Genomic DNA, 18031 nt, shown 5'->3' with positions numbered 1-18031 from the left:
TTATAACATGACATATAGAATTGTTTTAAGATGGTCATACCATGGATCATTTAGCCAATTGATTTTGAATTTCAGGACCCCTAGGTATCCATGACACTCGAATGCACTTGTTCTCTTGCTCAGTTGTGCACCGGGGCCTCCCACTCCTCTTTCTATTCTGGTTAGAGCCAGTTTGCGCTGTTCTGTGAAGGGAGTAGTACACAGCATTGTACGAGATCTTCAGTTTCTTGGCAATTTATCGCATGAAATAGCCTTCATTTCTCAGAACAAGAATAGACTGACGAGTTTCAGAAGAAAGTTCTTTGTTTCTGGCCATTTTGAGCCTGTAATCGAACCCACAAATGCGGATGCTTCTGATACTCAACTAGTCTAAAGAAGGCCAGTTTTATTGCTTTTTTAATCAGAACAACAGTTTTCAGCTGTACTAACATAATTGCAAAAGGGTTTTCTAATGATCAATTAGCTTTTTAAAATGATACACTTGGATTAGCTAACACAATGTGCCATTGGAACACAGGAGTGATGGTTGCTGATAATGGGCCTCTGTACGCCTATGTAGATATTCCTTTAAAAATCATCCCTTTCCCGCTACAATAGTCATTTACAACATTAACAATGTCTACATTGTATTTCTGATCAATTTGATGTTATTTTAATGGACAACATTTTTTGCTTTTCTTACAAAAAGAAGGACATTTCTAAGTGACACCAAACTTTTGAACGGTAGTGTATATATATATTTTTTACACATATTTAACTCCTTTTTTTGGGTAGGCACAAAACTACCTCCATACTTCCATTCAGTTTTTAAACCAGTACCGGTTACCATCAGACGAGTTCTGGGACACTTGTGGTATGACAGACAACGCCGTAGCTCGGCCACCTTCCACCGCAAATGCGGAAGGCCGCCATAGGCGGATGTGGTGGTAGATGGTCGATTGAGCCCATGCAAAAAAACTGATATCTCTAGCTTAAACTGACAGATTTTGATGAGGATTTCTTTTATTACGTTTCTTAGATTGATGCAACGGTGGGTCAATAGACTCTAGGGGCTTAAGATCATTTTTACTCCTGAACTTATTTAGGCTTTCCATAGCAAAGGGGTTGAATACTTATTGACTCAAGACATTTCAACTTTACATTTGAATGAATTTGTAAAAATAAAAAAAAAACATCATTCCACTTTGACATTATGGGGTGTTGTATGTAGGCCAATAACAATTCTTAATTTTAATCCATTTTAAATTCAGGCTGTAACACAACAAAATGTAGAAAATCAGGGCTTGTGAATACTTTCTGAAGGCACAATATAAATTACCAAAGTTACGATAGATTGCTTTAACAAACTTACTGAAGATTCTGGTACCTTTGGTAAATTACCAGTAGCTTTTTAATCCTAACTACTGTATGACTGTTGGAAAAGTATGACTCATTATTTTTCATTATATCCACCTGTAGTGTGTTATTCTTAGTAGAGTGTTTTGCTTCAAAATAGATTGAATGACAGTTCGACAAGCTGTGAAAAGCCTCAAGTCAAGAGAGGTGTAGGTGTTACAGATACAGTATTTCTATAATGACATGCATGCAATTCTACTGTAGTCAAGATCCACCAGTACTCTGAGAACTGAACATTTGCCAATGATCACAATGCTACCCACACCACAACATACACCACAACACTACCCAATCACATATTTAATTAATATACACCTTGGGTGTCCATCCATGGATGGCCTCAAGAGCACAGAACCTTACTGATTGCAAAGTACTGTGTATGCCTTACAAATGCCGTCAACAGTTAAAGCTGCAGAGAGAAGTAAATAAACAGAACATTATTTTGGACCAAAGAAGACAGACAAAACGTTCCAATAAGAAACCAAAACATTCAAACCACAGCAGCCTTGTACAAAGTGCAAGTTGGGGACCGTGCGTTTCTGAAGGAGGATGAGGTTGAAGCTAAAAAATGACATTGATCACCTCCACAGGCGGTTCTTGTCCATATGCCACAGTGGGGCTCTACTGTATAAACTACTCTTGCCCAGTATGCCCATGACACACAAAGGGAAACATGACTCGGGCCCTCGCTGATGAAACTCAATTCTCAACATTGACTGTGAGCCAGCTCAATCTAGAAGTCAGTTTTTTCTTTAACGTGAGTGGCTGAGCACAGAAGACGTGGAGTGTTGCAGCTGTGCTATTCACAAATTAATATGTGTCCCATTTGGTTCCTTGTTTGCTTATCGGAGCTCTAATGACAGATATTTGATGCTTCATGTGATAATCATTGTCTAGCACTGAAGTCAAGAGTCTAGTCCGGATGAAAATCTATGAGACATTTGCGCTCAATGGAGCTGACATGATCTGCTATGAATGTCTACTCCTTCACAATCTTATCTCTTATGCCAAGTGATGTTAATTGTTTTCAAAGGAAAATAACATATTAAACCAGACGTCAGATTGGAGCTCCATTAATTCCATTCTAAAACAATACCTTCTTGTTTCATTTTTGAGTATTTTGAAATCGCTATGCTGTTGTTAAAAAATACAAATAGAGTCAATGACGTACACAGAACAGAAAATGTTTTCTAGCAGCATTAAGTCAAATAAGGACATAGCCATTCAAAGGATGCATTCATCGGTATAAGACCATATAATGTATGAATAATGTCCAGACCACCTCCACAGAAGCATATGCAGGACAATACAGTGATTCTATTAATCAGGTTTTAATATCTGAATCAATTTTACTCTACCGCACATTAAATTGGGATTTGGTTTAAATTACACGGTAGGTGATAAAGCTTTTTTCTCTCCTGCAGTGAAATGTAACTGAACCCAATTAAACACAGCTGACTACATTACTAGTCAAATTGGTCCATGCTATCAGGGATCCTTGGGACATCCCTACCCCATTGAAGTTGAAATGTAAAATGGTTAAGTTAAGGGTTAAGGTTAGAGTTAGGTAAGGGTTAGGGAAAGGGTAAGGGTAGGGGCGTTAAGGTTAGGGTTAGAGGAGAACTAGTGAAATTATGCTCAAGGGTGTGAATAGGAATTCAGCCATTTCCCTCTGAATAAAAAACCTGTCTTTTATCTATTCTAGAGAAATCAAATGTAACCAAAAATGTTAATGGGAAGCCATCCACAAGATAAGCTCATTGACACACAGCTGAATGTGTCTGAGTGAAGATTGTACTCACACTCACAGTCACACACAGGCTCTGCACTTTTGGAGATAGCCTTTCTCTGTGTGCCAAAAGAGTCTTTCACTCTCTAAATGTTTTGGAGACATAGGTGACATTGGGGCATCCAGCAGCCACTGAGCTATAAAATTACCGGCGAGGGGTGAATTAAGAATGGAAAGGTGAGGACGAAGGACAATGCCAGTGGGAGTTTGAGTTGGATTTATAGGGCTGCTCATGCAACTGATCTCCTCTTTTGGTTCCTCAGCCCTGTCTGCTGCTCCAATAGTTTGGCTCACATTTCCATCTCTCTCTAAGTAATTATTTAAAATGAACTGTAGCTTGGTAACATGGCAACTATTCACTAAATATGTATTGTGTCTATGAATAACTTTAAGGATGTAAAGTATAACCTTATAAGTTAGAGGAGTACATATCTAAAAGTTACACTTTGTCATTGAGATTTATGTTGATAGTTGGGGGGAAAAGACAGTTCAGGTACATCTTTTTCATTTTCCCATCTTATGTAAGTCGCTGCACAAGTGGAAGGCCACATCTCTCTTTCTGACTCACACACACACAAAACTGCGCACACACACACACACACACACACACTCCTAGCCTTTCCCATGACAGTAGAGTCATGTCAATACATTTGCCCTTTGATGATATACTGCTGGGCCACAGATCAATCCCATACTCCCCTAAACACTCACAAAACCCCTGGAAGAGCAGAAAACATGTTTTCCCAGGACTCTAAGATAGTTCATTATCTAAGTACATACTGTAGTGAACAGCAGGGCAAGGAAGCTAACCTGGCACACTGCCTGTGAAAGGCAAACACACTAGGCATCACACAAAGTGGGAATTGTAACGTGGCTCATATAGTGATGACCTCTACAATACATTTGAATGTCCTAAGAATATTTTGAGTACCAGCTATACTAAGCTAATACTAGGCACATCTTTAGGCATCTGCACCCATGTCACGAGTGGACACATAGTAATCATGAAGGAAAAGGATATACTGTACATAGATCAGAGTCCGACAACATATATTTAGAACAGGTTGAACTTCTAGGCACTACGACAGAAACCCATCTAAACACAAAAAGCATTTAAATTATTATTACACAATGGGTGGGTCTAATCCTGAATGCTGATTTGTTAAAACCGCATTCCAACCAGTGTCTATTCCACAAATTACCACCGGCTAAATCTATAAAGTTAAAAAGCCTGTTTACTCTGTTCCATCTGACTGCGAAATCCAATTTAAAAACTTGATCTCCACTATAAAAAGCATCTACACCTTATCTCACGTTTCTTTTAGACTAACATTTAGTTTTCAACAGTGGAGATTTGTTTAAACCTTGCTGTCTGTCCCTCCGACATTTGCAACATTGTTTCAATATTCAAATTCAATCTCCAGCCGTCCCATACCAGTAATGAATGTGTCGGGACGAGACAGACACACAGGCAGCGTTTCTCAAGCCAGTCGAAATCATGAATCAACTGGCATCATTTTTATGGATATATACAAAGTAATGTCAACTGAAAAAAAGGTTCGTTTGCAGTCTTTTCAGGTTCAGTTTGAAGTGATTGTTTTAGCTGTGTTGTTGGCTAGCTCTTACTCTGAACCAGTGTCCTGATGAGTGAGCACATTTTCTATGCCAGGCGAAATCACGCCTCATTAGCTCATCGTTAAGGATGTATCCAATTAAATGTCACTAGAAAACAGCTCAAACAAATGCAAATGCTGCTACTGTTGTTATTCTGGCTGCACTGTTTGACGTGACTGTAAATTAGCCGTAGTTGGCTAGCTAGCAAGCAAGGGTTAAGAACATTGCCAGTCAGTATGGCAATAGAACATTTGGAACCAATGTCTGGGTCACGTCCATAAATACAGAACAAAAAGACTGAATGACTGGGTCGCGTCGAACCGATAGAACGAAGGACCAGCCGGCTTGGGTAGCAACCATTTATGTCTCGACTATATCTTGTGGAAGGATTAAATAATATGAATGCATTTATCAAAATATCGTTTTTAATGAAATATGTCAATCATTATTTGAATATGTTGGGAACCCGTTGTAAAAAAAAGTGATAATGCCCTCGAAGCTGGTGTTTGGAGGATATATTGGCGCGTTTGCCAAAAACAGCCGTGCCAACATATCCTCCAAACGCCGGCTTCTCAGCCATTATCACTTAAGTAGACAACAGGGCTGGGGTCAATTCCATTTCAATTCCAGTCAATTCAGAAAGTAAATCAAACTCCATATCTAATTCCAAATGTTCCTTGTTGAAAAACATGAAAGAGAATTTCTGTGTTCCTGAATTGACTGGAATTTAAATGAATTTATCCCCAACCCTGGTAGTCAAACCTGTCCATGCCAACACCCATAAAAAAAAAAAAAACATACATATTGACCCACTGAACACTACCTAAAAACAAAGGTCCAATCCCCCCAAAAAAGGAAAAGTATGTTTCCACACCATATTTTACAATATCCAATACTGTTACTATAATTGATTTACACTACCAATAATGCTACTGTAGTCCTTTTACGGTAACATACTCTTACTGCAAAGCCGTATTTGCATATTTCCCAAAATGCCTTGCCTCTGAAATGAATTGTTGAGTTACCACTCATTATTGTATTTGTTAGCAACAGAGACATGGGTGTTGCATTCATCCATGTTCAGTCTTGTGGCCTTCACCAAGTGAGATCCTAAGTGAATATGTTCTCATTAAAATGTAATTATTTAACACATAAGGCCTCATGAATGTTTTACACCGTACCCAAACCGGCCACGCCTGTGTGCCATCATGAGCAAATAGATTTTGTCCCCCCAGACCAAACGCGATCACGACAGACAGGTTGAAATATTAAAACTAACTCTGAATCAATTATATTAATTTGGGGACAGGTCGAAAAGCATTAAACATTTATGTCAATTTAGCTAGCTAGCTTGCAGTTGCTAGCTAAGTTGTCCTATTTAGCTAGTTTGCTATTGCTAGCTAATTTGTCCTGGGATATAAACGTTGAGTTATTATTTTACCTGAAATGCACAAGGTCCTCTACTCCGACAACTAATCCACACATAAAACGGTCAACCGATTCGTTTTTAGTTATCTTACCTCCTTCCAGGCTTTTTCTTCTATGGACATTATATGGAGAATGGCATCTAACTTTCATAGTTACCATGACGACCGACCAAACTCAGTTCATCTTTCAATCACCCAAGTGGGTTTAACCAATGAGGAGATAGCACGTGTGTATCTGCTTCTATAAACCAATGAGAAGATGGGAGAGGCAGGACTTGCACCACGTTCAGCGTCACAAATGGAACTGACTTCTATTTTAGCACTTGCCAACGCAGACGCTCGTTGGCGTGTGCGAGCAGTGTGGTTGCAATAATTGAATAACGTATGTTTAAATTTATTTTGCAACGCTCGCGCACATGACGCGAGAGGTGTGGTCAGCATGTTTACAATCCACATAAGGCATGCAAGCAGGGATGCAAAATTCCATTACATTTCACAAAATACCCCCAAATCCTGGTCAAATTATTCAGAGCATGCTGGGAAATATGATAATGATTACCATAGTTTTACAATAATTTACAGGTAACTGGCTGACATTAAGTTACTGTAAACAAAACTGTTTTATGGTACCACTGCCGGTAATCCGGTAATCCATTGACGGTACCATTACTGGTACTATAATCTATTGTATGGGGTGGGGAGGGAAGCGGGAGAGTGGTTTGAATTCAGGCTAAGTGATGTTGCAATTCCCCTTTTTTCCATAGGGGCCCTGTGTTTTACATGAAGCTCCTATTATGTGTGTGCTTGGTTTACCTTTATCAATGGAAAGTGATTTATTTGTATGATGTACAGGAGTTGCAGTGATGGGTCAAGAGTCTAACTACCAATTGGATATCATGAAATTGGGGCGAAAAAGGGTAAAAAAAACATATAGAGACTACATTTTACATTTATATTTTAGTAATTTAGCAGACACTCTTATCCAGAGCGATTTACAGTAGTGAATGCATACATTTCATGAAAAATTTTTTTTTCTGTACTGGTCCCCCTACCGGTCAAAAGTTTTAGAACACCTACTCATTCAAGGGTTTTTCTTTATTTTTTATATTTTCTACATGGTAGAATAATAGTGAAGACATCAAAACTATGAAATAACACATGGAATCATGTAGTAACCAAAAAAGTGTTAAACAGATCAAATAGCCACCCTTTGCCTTGATGACAGCTTTGTACACTCTTGGCATTTTACTTTTACTTTTGATGCTTAGGTATATTTGAGCAATTACATTTACTTTTGAAACTTAAGTATATGTAAAGTAAATCTAATGTATACTAATAGTTTTGGAATTGATCAAATTAAGTTTAATCTAAGCCATTTTTTTATGGACATAATACAGTATTTGTGTTTGTGAAACATTAAAAGTGAAGTATATTATACATGAAAATAACTAAAGTTGGAAATACTAAAAAAGCTGATACAAATAGCTGATGCAAATAAATAGCTGATGCAAATAGCCTTATTTTCTTAAGTAGAACTAGCTAAATATTTTTTCTAGTGCTCCCCTCGACTCTGGTTATCCTATTCGTTCTCCTACTCTTCTCATCTCCACTTCAGACAATGACAGACTCCTTGTCCGTTAGTGTGAGGTACAAGGGCAGAACAGGGGATCGTGGCGTGTGAAAGCCCTTCTCTTACTCACAATGGTGAGGCATTGATTTCTCTGCGTGCCTTTGTCCACAGTGTAGTGGATGTGTGAGCAGGTTGTAACACAACACACCCACTGACTGCAATGAGAGGCCCTTGAGACGAGTTCACACCAAAGTCAGTCTCAAGGTCAACCTGCGTGTCTATGGTTGCATTGACAAGCTATGAGTCATAAAGATGCCAATTATCTCAGTATCTTTTTAGTGACTCCTTGGCTGTGGAGTTTCACTGTCTTTGTTTCATAAGGGCTCTCCACATGACAAATACATGTCGTATTGTCCGAAGCCAGCTCTCACTATCATATATTTCAATTCCAGTAATTTTGTAGTAAACTTATGAATTAATTTTAACTTCACATGCTGCTTGACTATTTTCTTTCATAATATGCTTACTTAACCGTGATGACTTGAATGTCACTGAAAGAGCAAATAAAATATGCAAAAGTTTACACACAGATGTATATGATTGTCAAGACCCATAAAGAAGTCATGTTTCACTTGGCTTCATGTAAAAAAAAAAGTTAAAAAAAGACGATCCATCCCCATGCAACTGATATGATACAGAACAAAAAGGGAAAGTTGAAAACAACATTAGGAAACAATGGTACTTTCTTGATAATGAAAACAAAGCTGTGAAAACCATTGCATTTAAGTTATAGTTAAGCTACTTCTCTAACAGTGAAGTGGAACTAGCTAATAATGAGATATTCAAAAGTTATTATTCTCTATTTGTATATCTTTCAATGCACTCAATAAATGTTGTGGATGGTTGATCTGCTAGGGCTGTCAGAGAGTCAGGTGCAGTTATTGCCTCACAAAATCTCTGAAAAAAATTGCCTATGTGGCATTGCATATCACCACAATTCTGTGACATACATTGTAACGGAAACTGTCATTTCTACTGTAATTTTAGGTATTACAAACAATAAAAATCTCTGAAACGTTTTACTACAGCATACTGTAAATTATGGTACATTGTGGGAAAATTGCTGTAATTGAAAAGGTACTGTAATTCCACCCCACAGAATACAGTACCGTACCTATTCGTTAGTGCGCCAACAACCTTTTGACCACTAGTGGATGCATGGTATTGTTGTTTCTGGCTCATTAACCTATTTTGGGGTGTGCCAGAGCCACCTATTCTGTGGCTCAGTTGGTAGAGCATGGTGTTTGCAACGCCAGCGTCGTGGGTTCGATTCCCACGGGGGGCCAGTACGAAGAGAAAAAAAAAATTAAATGTATGCATTCACTACTGTAAGTCGCTCTGGATAAGAGCGTCTGCTAAATATTACAAAAATGTATTTGTTGCACCCGTGAGTGAGATTGCTGTACCAATTTAATTCCTATGTGGTTATTAATTTAAAATATATAAGGGACAGATTGAAGTGGCCCAAGTCTTAAACCGTTGAAGTGGCCCAAGTCTTAAACGGTTGAGTATTTTTCCATGTCCTTTTGGTCTGTTTTGCCCTATAGTCGCTGCCAGTTTGTAACCTTTTGTTAAGGCCTCTAGAGTTGCAAGTGATATAAAACACCAAATATTCATTAATATGCTATAATGTGTAAACACTTTACCTAGCAGCCAACCTACTTGCACCAATCCCTTATAATTACCGTAAAATCAAGTGAAATACAAACCCCTCAACTCAATGAATTTGATTAATTCATCCATTAATTCATTAATTCTGATTACGGTAGCATTTATACTTTTTTACAGTGTAATACAGTACATTTTACGGTATTGTACTGTGTGTCATTACACAGTACTTGCTTTGATACCGTATTTATATTACAGTAGGTGTACTGTAATGTGAAATACTGCATTTTACTTGCCACGAGCTGCCTGTAAATTACTGTCAAATTCATGGCAACCCCTTTACAGTGTATAGCCTACACTGTAAATTATACGGTAATTTGAGATATTATCACCAGTAAAAAACTTTGAAATGTTTTACTGCAGCATACTGTAAATGATGCTGCGTTGTGGAGCTGCCTGTGAATTGCTGTCAAATTCATGGTAACCCATTTACAGTGTACTGCATGCCTGGTACAATTGAACCAATTAAAAGTGAGAAAAAAAAAGTGCAAACCCTACCCATCTGTCACTCCAGGCAGGCCCAATCAAAATCCCATCTCATATCAAATACTACTTGAACCCAAGTCTGGAAATGCAATGGTACCCCTAACACAGCATCATTCAATCAAAGCAGGAGTTTTCAGGGTTTGGGAAAAACAGCATTTCAGAGATACAATAAAGGATGTTAGTATCTATTACAGTGTGGTTGACTTTCCGTTCAGACTGAAATTCATTGAGGGGAGAGGTTTGTATTTCACAGTATTTTATTGTAATTACAAGAACATAAAAGATACCTCAGCACAAGAGGAATATTTGGCCAGAGTCTTAGATTTCCAGTAGTAGGACTATATATGAGCTCTCCCCATGGTGTTGAACCCCGCAAGACCCCAACACAAGGGACACCGGAAATGTGGCATTTAAAATGGACATGGTGGTGGCCACAGATGTTGGGCATAATATACAGTAAGATACCTCCCATGTCAAAACAGATAGATAACAATGGTCTGGAAGTTCCCTTTGCCGGGTGCAACACGTGAGGGTTATTTAAACATTTAGGGAGGCAAAATCAATTATTAGCGCCCAGAGTTGACGTAACTAGAAGCACCGACCTAGTTGTCAAGTTAATGCTCCACCAATTCTTCCATTCAGAGATATCACACCTTTAAATTCTTTACTAGAAACATAGCAAATTCCCAAAAAAAGCATTGCAGATGCGGACTGGTACACGATCTCTGAAGGCTATTTGTACTGCATGAACACACTGACAAAAAAGCCCTGCCTCTCGGATAATTGTGGTTGACGTGCCCAAAATACAGAAAACCGTTACTGAGGTGAGCTGCTGCACGTCTTGTGCGGTGTGTGTGTGTGTTTGATAGTGAGATGCTCGGTAGACTCTTTTCAGAGTGATTCTCCGCGGCTGTTCTCTGTCAAGGTGTTGTGTTGCGGACAGCTGTTAGGAGGCAAAGGTTGAATTACAATCTCCGCGGAGCACGCACACCGTGCGGTCACCCTGCCCCCTCTCATCCCGGTTCCTACGAGAGCACTCATTATTCTCGGGCTTGACAACTGACGAGGTCTTCTTACAGAGTCACTAAATTGATAAGTCCTGAGTCTTGTCTTGCAATATTCACTCACAATAGGGAGCGCGTGGACAGAAAGCAATCACTGATAGGGTAAATAAGACACAGGCTCTCTAATAGCAGACAGTAAAGACGCAACATATCCAGTGAAAGACACATCACTGCACTTCCTTGCTGTAGACTAGGAAATATGTTCGTGAATATGAAATGTTCAGAAATATAGAAAGTAAGGATATTCAGGTGTTATATGACCCCTATTTCTCACACAACAACCGGCATTAATTTGCTGCCATTCCATTTTAGAATTCTAGCCTAACTGACCTTGTAGTCTAGAATACACAAACTAGATGGAGAATGTATTATCAAAGAATAGAAATTAGCTCATTAACTCTTCAATAGCCTAACCACAGATCAGTGCAAATAGATAGACTGGCAAGCCAACCTCCTCGTCATCCTTCGGCGGCGGCTTCTGTCTCTGATTCGGCTGCGGCTCCTTCGTGGCTGTCATTGTAAACTCCTTGTAATAGAACTTGGAGTCAACTCGCTGAGAATCCTAAAGATGCGCTGCAGTCAGATCCCACCGCCCGGTGGATTAGTCAAAACGGCGATCGTGGTGTCCTAGTACTGCCTGGTAGGCATAGGCGCCGGTTTATCAATTGCAGAATCTTAATTAAGCAGGAGGCATGCAGCAATGTGGTCCGTCACGAATGAATTCTTCGAAGTCTTAGAACGTCTTGACAAGAACCTTTCTAATGCTGGTTGTCTCTCCTTATTATGTCATATAGAGAGGGCAAAAATATTCAGTCGTCAGAATAATAAAAATAAATACACAGAAACATATCAAGTAGACTGGCTGCCTATACCCCTCTATCTGTCTGCAAGCGACAAACGGGGGGTTCTTCACTACTCGCTCCTTGTCTGCCTGTGTGATCCATGGTGATGGTGTGGTTGGGGAACTGGGAGGGGGAGGAGGGGAAGGGGCATCGGAGTGGTCTGATGCGTTCCCACGGCAAAATGGGTGGGGGTGTGATTACGTGTTTGACATAATATACATTTAATGAAGACCCAACAGAGCTCAAATGGGCATGTTATTTCCACATCTTTTAGTTGTACTATTTCAGAATATAGCCATTACAAGTCCTACTAGTTTGCCCATTATGCGTGTAGGCTACAGTTGATGATAGTAGTGGTAGGCTGTAGTGTAATGTCGGCCTATAGCTTTTGGTTGGTTAATATTTATCAGTTTGAATCATAAATCATGTTCAGCAACTGAGCTGTGTGCGTGCTGTCCATGGTGCTGGAGACCTGAACCGTGCCTCGCATTTAGCTCCATTGAGTGCAAACGCGCTGTCACGCACAACGAACACATCCTGCTTTTACGATACCACCCCGTTAAAAATGAATGATCACAGACGTAATCTGAGTTAATTTATTTTTGGTCGAATATGTTTGATGGAAAGCGGCTCTTGGTTAGTGTGGAGCTTAAAATTGTTGTTTGTTTTCTTGTCAATTTTTATTTTTTTGGAGTGGCCTGTGCATTTGTACAATCGGCTATGCCAATCTGAAGACAGCTACATCAAACTCACTGTAGCGTTTGAGAGAAACATTTTTGACAAGGTTATAGGGTGGTTGGGAAATAACAAGAAGCCCCACACAATTAAAACCTTTGTCAACATGAGCCAGCCCCCTCTGAAATAAAGAATGGATAGTGTTTAATCACTTAAATCTGTGCGTACATACTCTATCTACCGCGCTCGAGCCAGGCTATATATATATATACAGTGCATTGCAAAAGTATTCAGACGTTTGGATTTCTTCACATTTTATTGTGTTACAAAGTGGGATTAAAATGTATTTCATTGTAATTTTTTGTTAACAATCTACACAAAATACTCTGTAATAAAGAGTAATACAAATGTAATAACTAAAATATAGTCTTGCATAAGTATTCAGCTCCCTGAGTCAGTACATGTTAGAAACACCTTTGGCATTGATTACAGCTGTGAGTCTTCTTGGGTGAGTCTCTAAGAGCTTTGTACACCTGAATTGTGAAATATTTTTCCATTATTCTTTTCAAAATTCTTCAAGCTCTGTCAAGATGTTGAGGATCATGGCTATACAGCAATTTTTTAAACTTCCCATAGATTCTCAAGCAGATTTAAGTCAAAACTGTAACTTGGCAACTCAGGAACATTCACTGTCTTCTTGGTAAGCATCTCATGTTTAGATTTGGGCTTTTGTTGTAGGTCATTGTCCTGCTTAAAGGTGAATTCCTCTCCCAGTCTGTGGTGTAAAGCAGACTGAAGCAGGTTTTCCACTAGGATTTTGCCTGTAATTAGCCTCCATCCCGTTTCATTTTATCCTGGAAAACTCCCCAGTATTTGCTGATGACAAGCATACCCATACCATGATGCAGCCACCTCCATGCTTGAAAACAAGGAGGTAGATGTGTTGTGTTGGATTTGCCCCAAACATAAGGCTTTGCATTTAGAGCACAAAGTGTATTCCTTAACATTTTTTAGCAGTATTACTTTAGTGCTTTGTTGCATACAAGATGCATGTTTTGGAATATTTTTATTCTGTATATTTGTATTCTTCTTTTAACTCTGTCACTTAGGTCATTATTGTGATTTACTACAATGTTATTGAGCCATCCTCAGTTTTCTCCTGTCACAGAAATTGAACTCTGTAGCTGTTTTAAAATCACCAATGTCCTCATGTTAACATCACTGAGCAGTTTAATTCCTGTCCTGCAGCTCAGTTTAGAAGGCAACTGTATATTTGATGTGTCTGGGTGGGTTAATACATAATCCACAGCATAATTATTAACTTGACCATGATTGACCTCTACGGGATCACCCCCCCCCCCCCCCCAACCCCCCCACAAAATTCTTGTTAATCTAATTGCACTGTCCAATTTACAGTAGATATTAAAGTGAAATAATACCATGCTATTGTTTGAGGAGAGTGCACAATTATGAACTTGAACATGTATTTGGGAAGTCTTGATACAACATTTTGAACAGATATACAATGGTTCATTGGATCAGTCTAAAACTTTGCACATACACTGCTGCCGCCAAAATCAAAATTGCCCCTGGGCTGGAATAATACATTATGGTCTTTCTCTTACATTTCAAATATGATGGTACAACAACAAAACCAGCGCATGTTTTCTGCTTTTACCAGATCTAATGTGTTATATTCTCCTACATTATTTTCACATCTCCACAAGGTGTTTCCTTTCAAATGGTATCAAGAATATGCATATCCTTGCTTCATGTCCTGAGCTACAGGCAGTTAGATTTGGGTATGTCATTTTAGGTGAAAATTTAAAAAAATTGTTGGATCCTTAAGAGTTTTTAAAGAGATATTCAGTGTTTAATTTGTTATTGTTTACCGATCTACCAATCGTTGCCCTTCTTTATGAGTCTTTTGAAAAGCTCCCTGGTCTTTGAAGTTGAATCTGTACTTGAAATTCAATACTTGACTGAGGGACCTTGCAGATGTTGTATGTATGGGGACAGAAGAAGGGTTAGTTATTAAAAAAACATGTCAACCCCTATTATTTCACACAGAGGGAGTCCATGTAATTCATTATGTGATTTGTTAAGACTAATTTTACTACTGAACTAATTTAGGCTTGCATAAACAGAGGGTCTGAATGCTTATGCAACAACTATATTTTATTTATTTTTGTATTTTTTTTATTTTGTGTACATTGTAGACAAAAAAATACAATTAAATCCATTTTAATCCCAGCTTGTAACACACTAAAATGTGAAGAAATCCAAAGGGTCTTGTAACGAGTGTGCTGAGAGTCGGGAAGCAAGTTCAGGGAGTGAGTGTTTTAATAAAAAAAAAAACAATGAACACGAAACACAAACAACGCACCAACATAAAAACAGAGTCTATAACACCTGAGGAAAGAACCAAGGGGAGTGACAGATATAGGGAAGATAATCAAGGAGGTGATGGAGTCCAGGTGAGTGTCATGAGGCGCAGATGCGCAAGATGATGGCGACAGGTGTGCGGAATAATCAGCAGCCTGATGACCTAGAGGCCGGAGAGGGAGTATACGTGACAGGTCTGAATACTTTTGCAAGGCTTATACTGTACTTTTCTTTTATTCCAGCTCTCTGACAATATGAGTAGGAAAACAGTCAGAGCATAATGGGAAATATGTGGAAGAAATTTCCTACTGATCAGACTTGGGTACAAATATATGTGTATTTGAGGATCTGGTATTTCAAACACTTTTTCGGTGTATTTGAGTATTTTCAAATACAAAGCTCAAACAAGTACTTTTATTTGATTATTTCGTTATTTGTAAAAAAAAAATAATAATAATAGTCAGCTGCAGTATGTTCAAACACCTATTCAAATACTATGCTATACAACAAATACCTGGGTTAAATGCATGAGAGTATAATTGAGTCAGTGTATTTTAGTCTTTTCCAATATTTTCTAAGTGTCTTTCCAAATACATAAAAAATATTCAACTACTTGTCTTTTCAAATAAAATAGAGCTTAATACTTACTTTGAGTGTACAGTACCTGTCACGCCCTGATCTGTTTCACCTGTCTTTGTGCTTGTCTCCACCCACTCCAGGTGTCGCCCATCTTCCCCATTATCCCCTGTGTATTTATACCTGTGTTCTCTGTTTGTCTGTTACCAGTTCGTTTTGTTTCTTCAAGCCTACCAGTGTTTTCCCCTCTGTTCCTGTCTCTTTATTGTTCCTGGTTTTCCTGGTTTTGACATTTTCTGCCTGCCCTGAGCCTGCCTGCCCTCCTGTACCTTTGCCTACTACTCTGGATTATCAACCTCTGCCTGACCTGACCCTGAGCCTGCCTGCCATCCTTTACCTTGGCCCCACTACTCTGGATTATCGATCCCTGCCTGCCTTGACCTGTTGTTTGCCTACCCCTGTTGCTGTAATAAACACTGTTACTTCAACACAGTCTGCATTTGGGTTTTACCTGAAACGTGATAGTACCAGTCAAAAGTTTGGACACACCTACTCATTCCAGGGTTTTTCTTTATTTTTACTATTTTCTACATTGTAGAATAATAGTGAAGACAAATAACACATAGTAACCAAAGAAGTGTTAAACAAATCAAAGTATACTGCTCAAAAAAATAAAGGGAACACTTAAACAACACATCCTAGATCTGAATGAAAGAAATAATCTTATTAAATACTTTTTTCTTTACATAGCTGAATGTGCTGACAACAAAATCACACAAAAATAATCAATGGAAATCCAATTTATCAACCCATGGTGGTCTGGATTTGGAGTCACACTCAAAATTAAAGTGGAAAACCACACCAGGCTGATCCAACTTTGATGTAATGTCATTAAAACAAGTCAAAATGAGGCTCAGTAGTGTGTGTGGCCTCCACGTGCCTGTATGACCTCCCTACAACGCCTGGGCATGCTCCTGATGAGGTGGCGGATGGTCTCCTGAGGGATCTCCTCCCAGACCTGGACTAAAGCATCCGCCAATTCCTGGACAGTCTGTGGTGCAACGTGGCGTTGGTGGATGGAGCGAGACATGATGTCCCAGATGTGCTCAATTGGATTCAGGTCTGGGGAACGGGCGGGCGAGTCCATAGCATCAATGCCTTCCTCTTGCAGGAACTGCTGACACACTCCAGCCACATGAGGTCTAGCATTGTCTTGCATTAGGAGGAACCCAGGGCTAACCGCACCAGCATATGGTCTCACAAGGGGTCTGAGGATCTCATCTCGGTACCTAATGGCAGTCAGGCTACCTCTGGCGAGCACATGGAGGGCTGTGTGGCCCCCCAAAGAAATTCCACCCCACACCATGACTGACCCACCGCCAAACCGATCATGCTGGAGGATGTTGCAGGCAGCAGAACGATCTCCACGGCGTCTCCAGACTCTGTCATGTCTGTCACGTGCTCAGTGTGAACCTGCTTTCATCTGTGAAGAGCACAGGGCGCCAGTGGCGAATTTGCCAATCTTGGTGTTCTCTGGCAAATGCCAAACGTCCTGCACAGTGTTGGGCTGTAAGCAGACACATGCACATTTGTGGCCTGCTGTAGGTCATTTTGCAGGGCTCTGGCAGTGCTTCTCCTGCTCCTCCTTGCACAAAGGCGGAGGTAGCGGTCCTGCTGCTGGGTTGTTGCCCTCCTACGGCCTCCTCCACGTCTCCTGATGTACTGGCCTGTCTCCTGGTAGCGCCTCCATGCTCTGGACACTACGCTGACAGACACAGCAAACCTTCTTGCCACAGCTCGTATTGATGTGCCATCCTGGATGAGCTGCACTACCTGAGCCACTTGTGTTTGTTGTAGACTCCGTCTCATGCTACCACTAGAGTGAAAGCACCGCCAGCATTCAAAAGTGACCAAAACATCAGCCAGGAAGCATAGGAACTGAGAAGTGGTCTGTGGTCCCCACCTGCAGAACCACTCCTTTATTGGGGGTGTCTTGCTAATTGCCTATAATTTCCACCTGTTGTCTATTCCATTTGCACAACAGCATGTGAAATGTATTGTCAATCAGTGTTGCTTCCTAAGTGGACAGTTTGATTTCACAGAAGTGTGATTGACTTGGAGTTACATTGTGTTGTTTAAGTGTTCCCTTTATTTTTTTGAGCAGTGTATATTTGAGATTCTTCAAAGTAGCCACCCTTTGCCTTGGTAACAGCTCTGCACTGCTGCTATAAACAATGTCTCATTTGAACATATGTTAGCTATTAGGGATTGTATAATCCCTACCTGGTCTCAGTTATAATGTAGCCTAATTCGTCAATACCTGTTTTTTGAAGGTGTATTGTCAAGCCCTATTTTCAACCTTATGAATAGTGTTTTATGAATTATTGTTAAGGTCTGGATGAGGTAAAGTTAGAGGTACAATACCCTACAATAGTTTTGAATACTCTACTTACCAGAACCATAATTCCTCCAACAACAAA

At 39.6% G+C, this 18031-nt stretch overlaps 1 protein-coding gene across 1 annotated transcript in view; it reads right to left on the bottom strand.

Annotated features, from left to right (window-relative positions):
• Positions 1 to 12003, bottom strand: part of LOC106586113 (inactive dipeptidyl peptidase 10) — a 219104-nt gene extending 207101 nt beyond the window's left edge. Inside the window, exon 1 of the mRNA XM_014172985.3 lies at positions 11525 to 12003. Within this exon, the coding sequence (XP_014028460.2) occupies positions 11525 to 11590 (66 nt within the window). The 5' untranslated portion in view covers positions 11591 to 12003. The remainder of the gene's footprint in view (positions 1 to 11524) is intronic.
• Positions 12004 to 18031: the final 6028 nt, after the last annotated feature.

The sequence above is a fragment of the Salmo salar genome, chromosome 25 (assembly GCF_965601325.2).
Source record: "Salmo salar chromosome 25, fSalSal1, whole genome shotgun sequence".
In the NCBI taxonomy this organism is placed as follows: Eukaryota; Metazoa; Chordata; class Actinopteri; order Salmoniformes; family Salmonidae; genus Salmo; species Salmo salar.
Note: the sequence above shows the minus strand (reverse complement) of the source record. Positions and strands in the feature narration are given on the sequence as shown.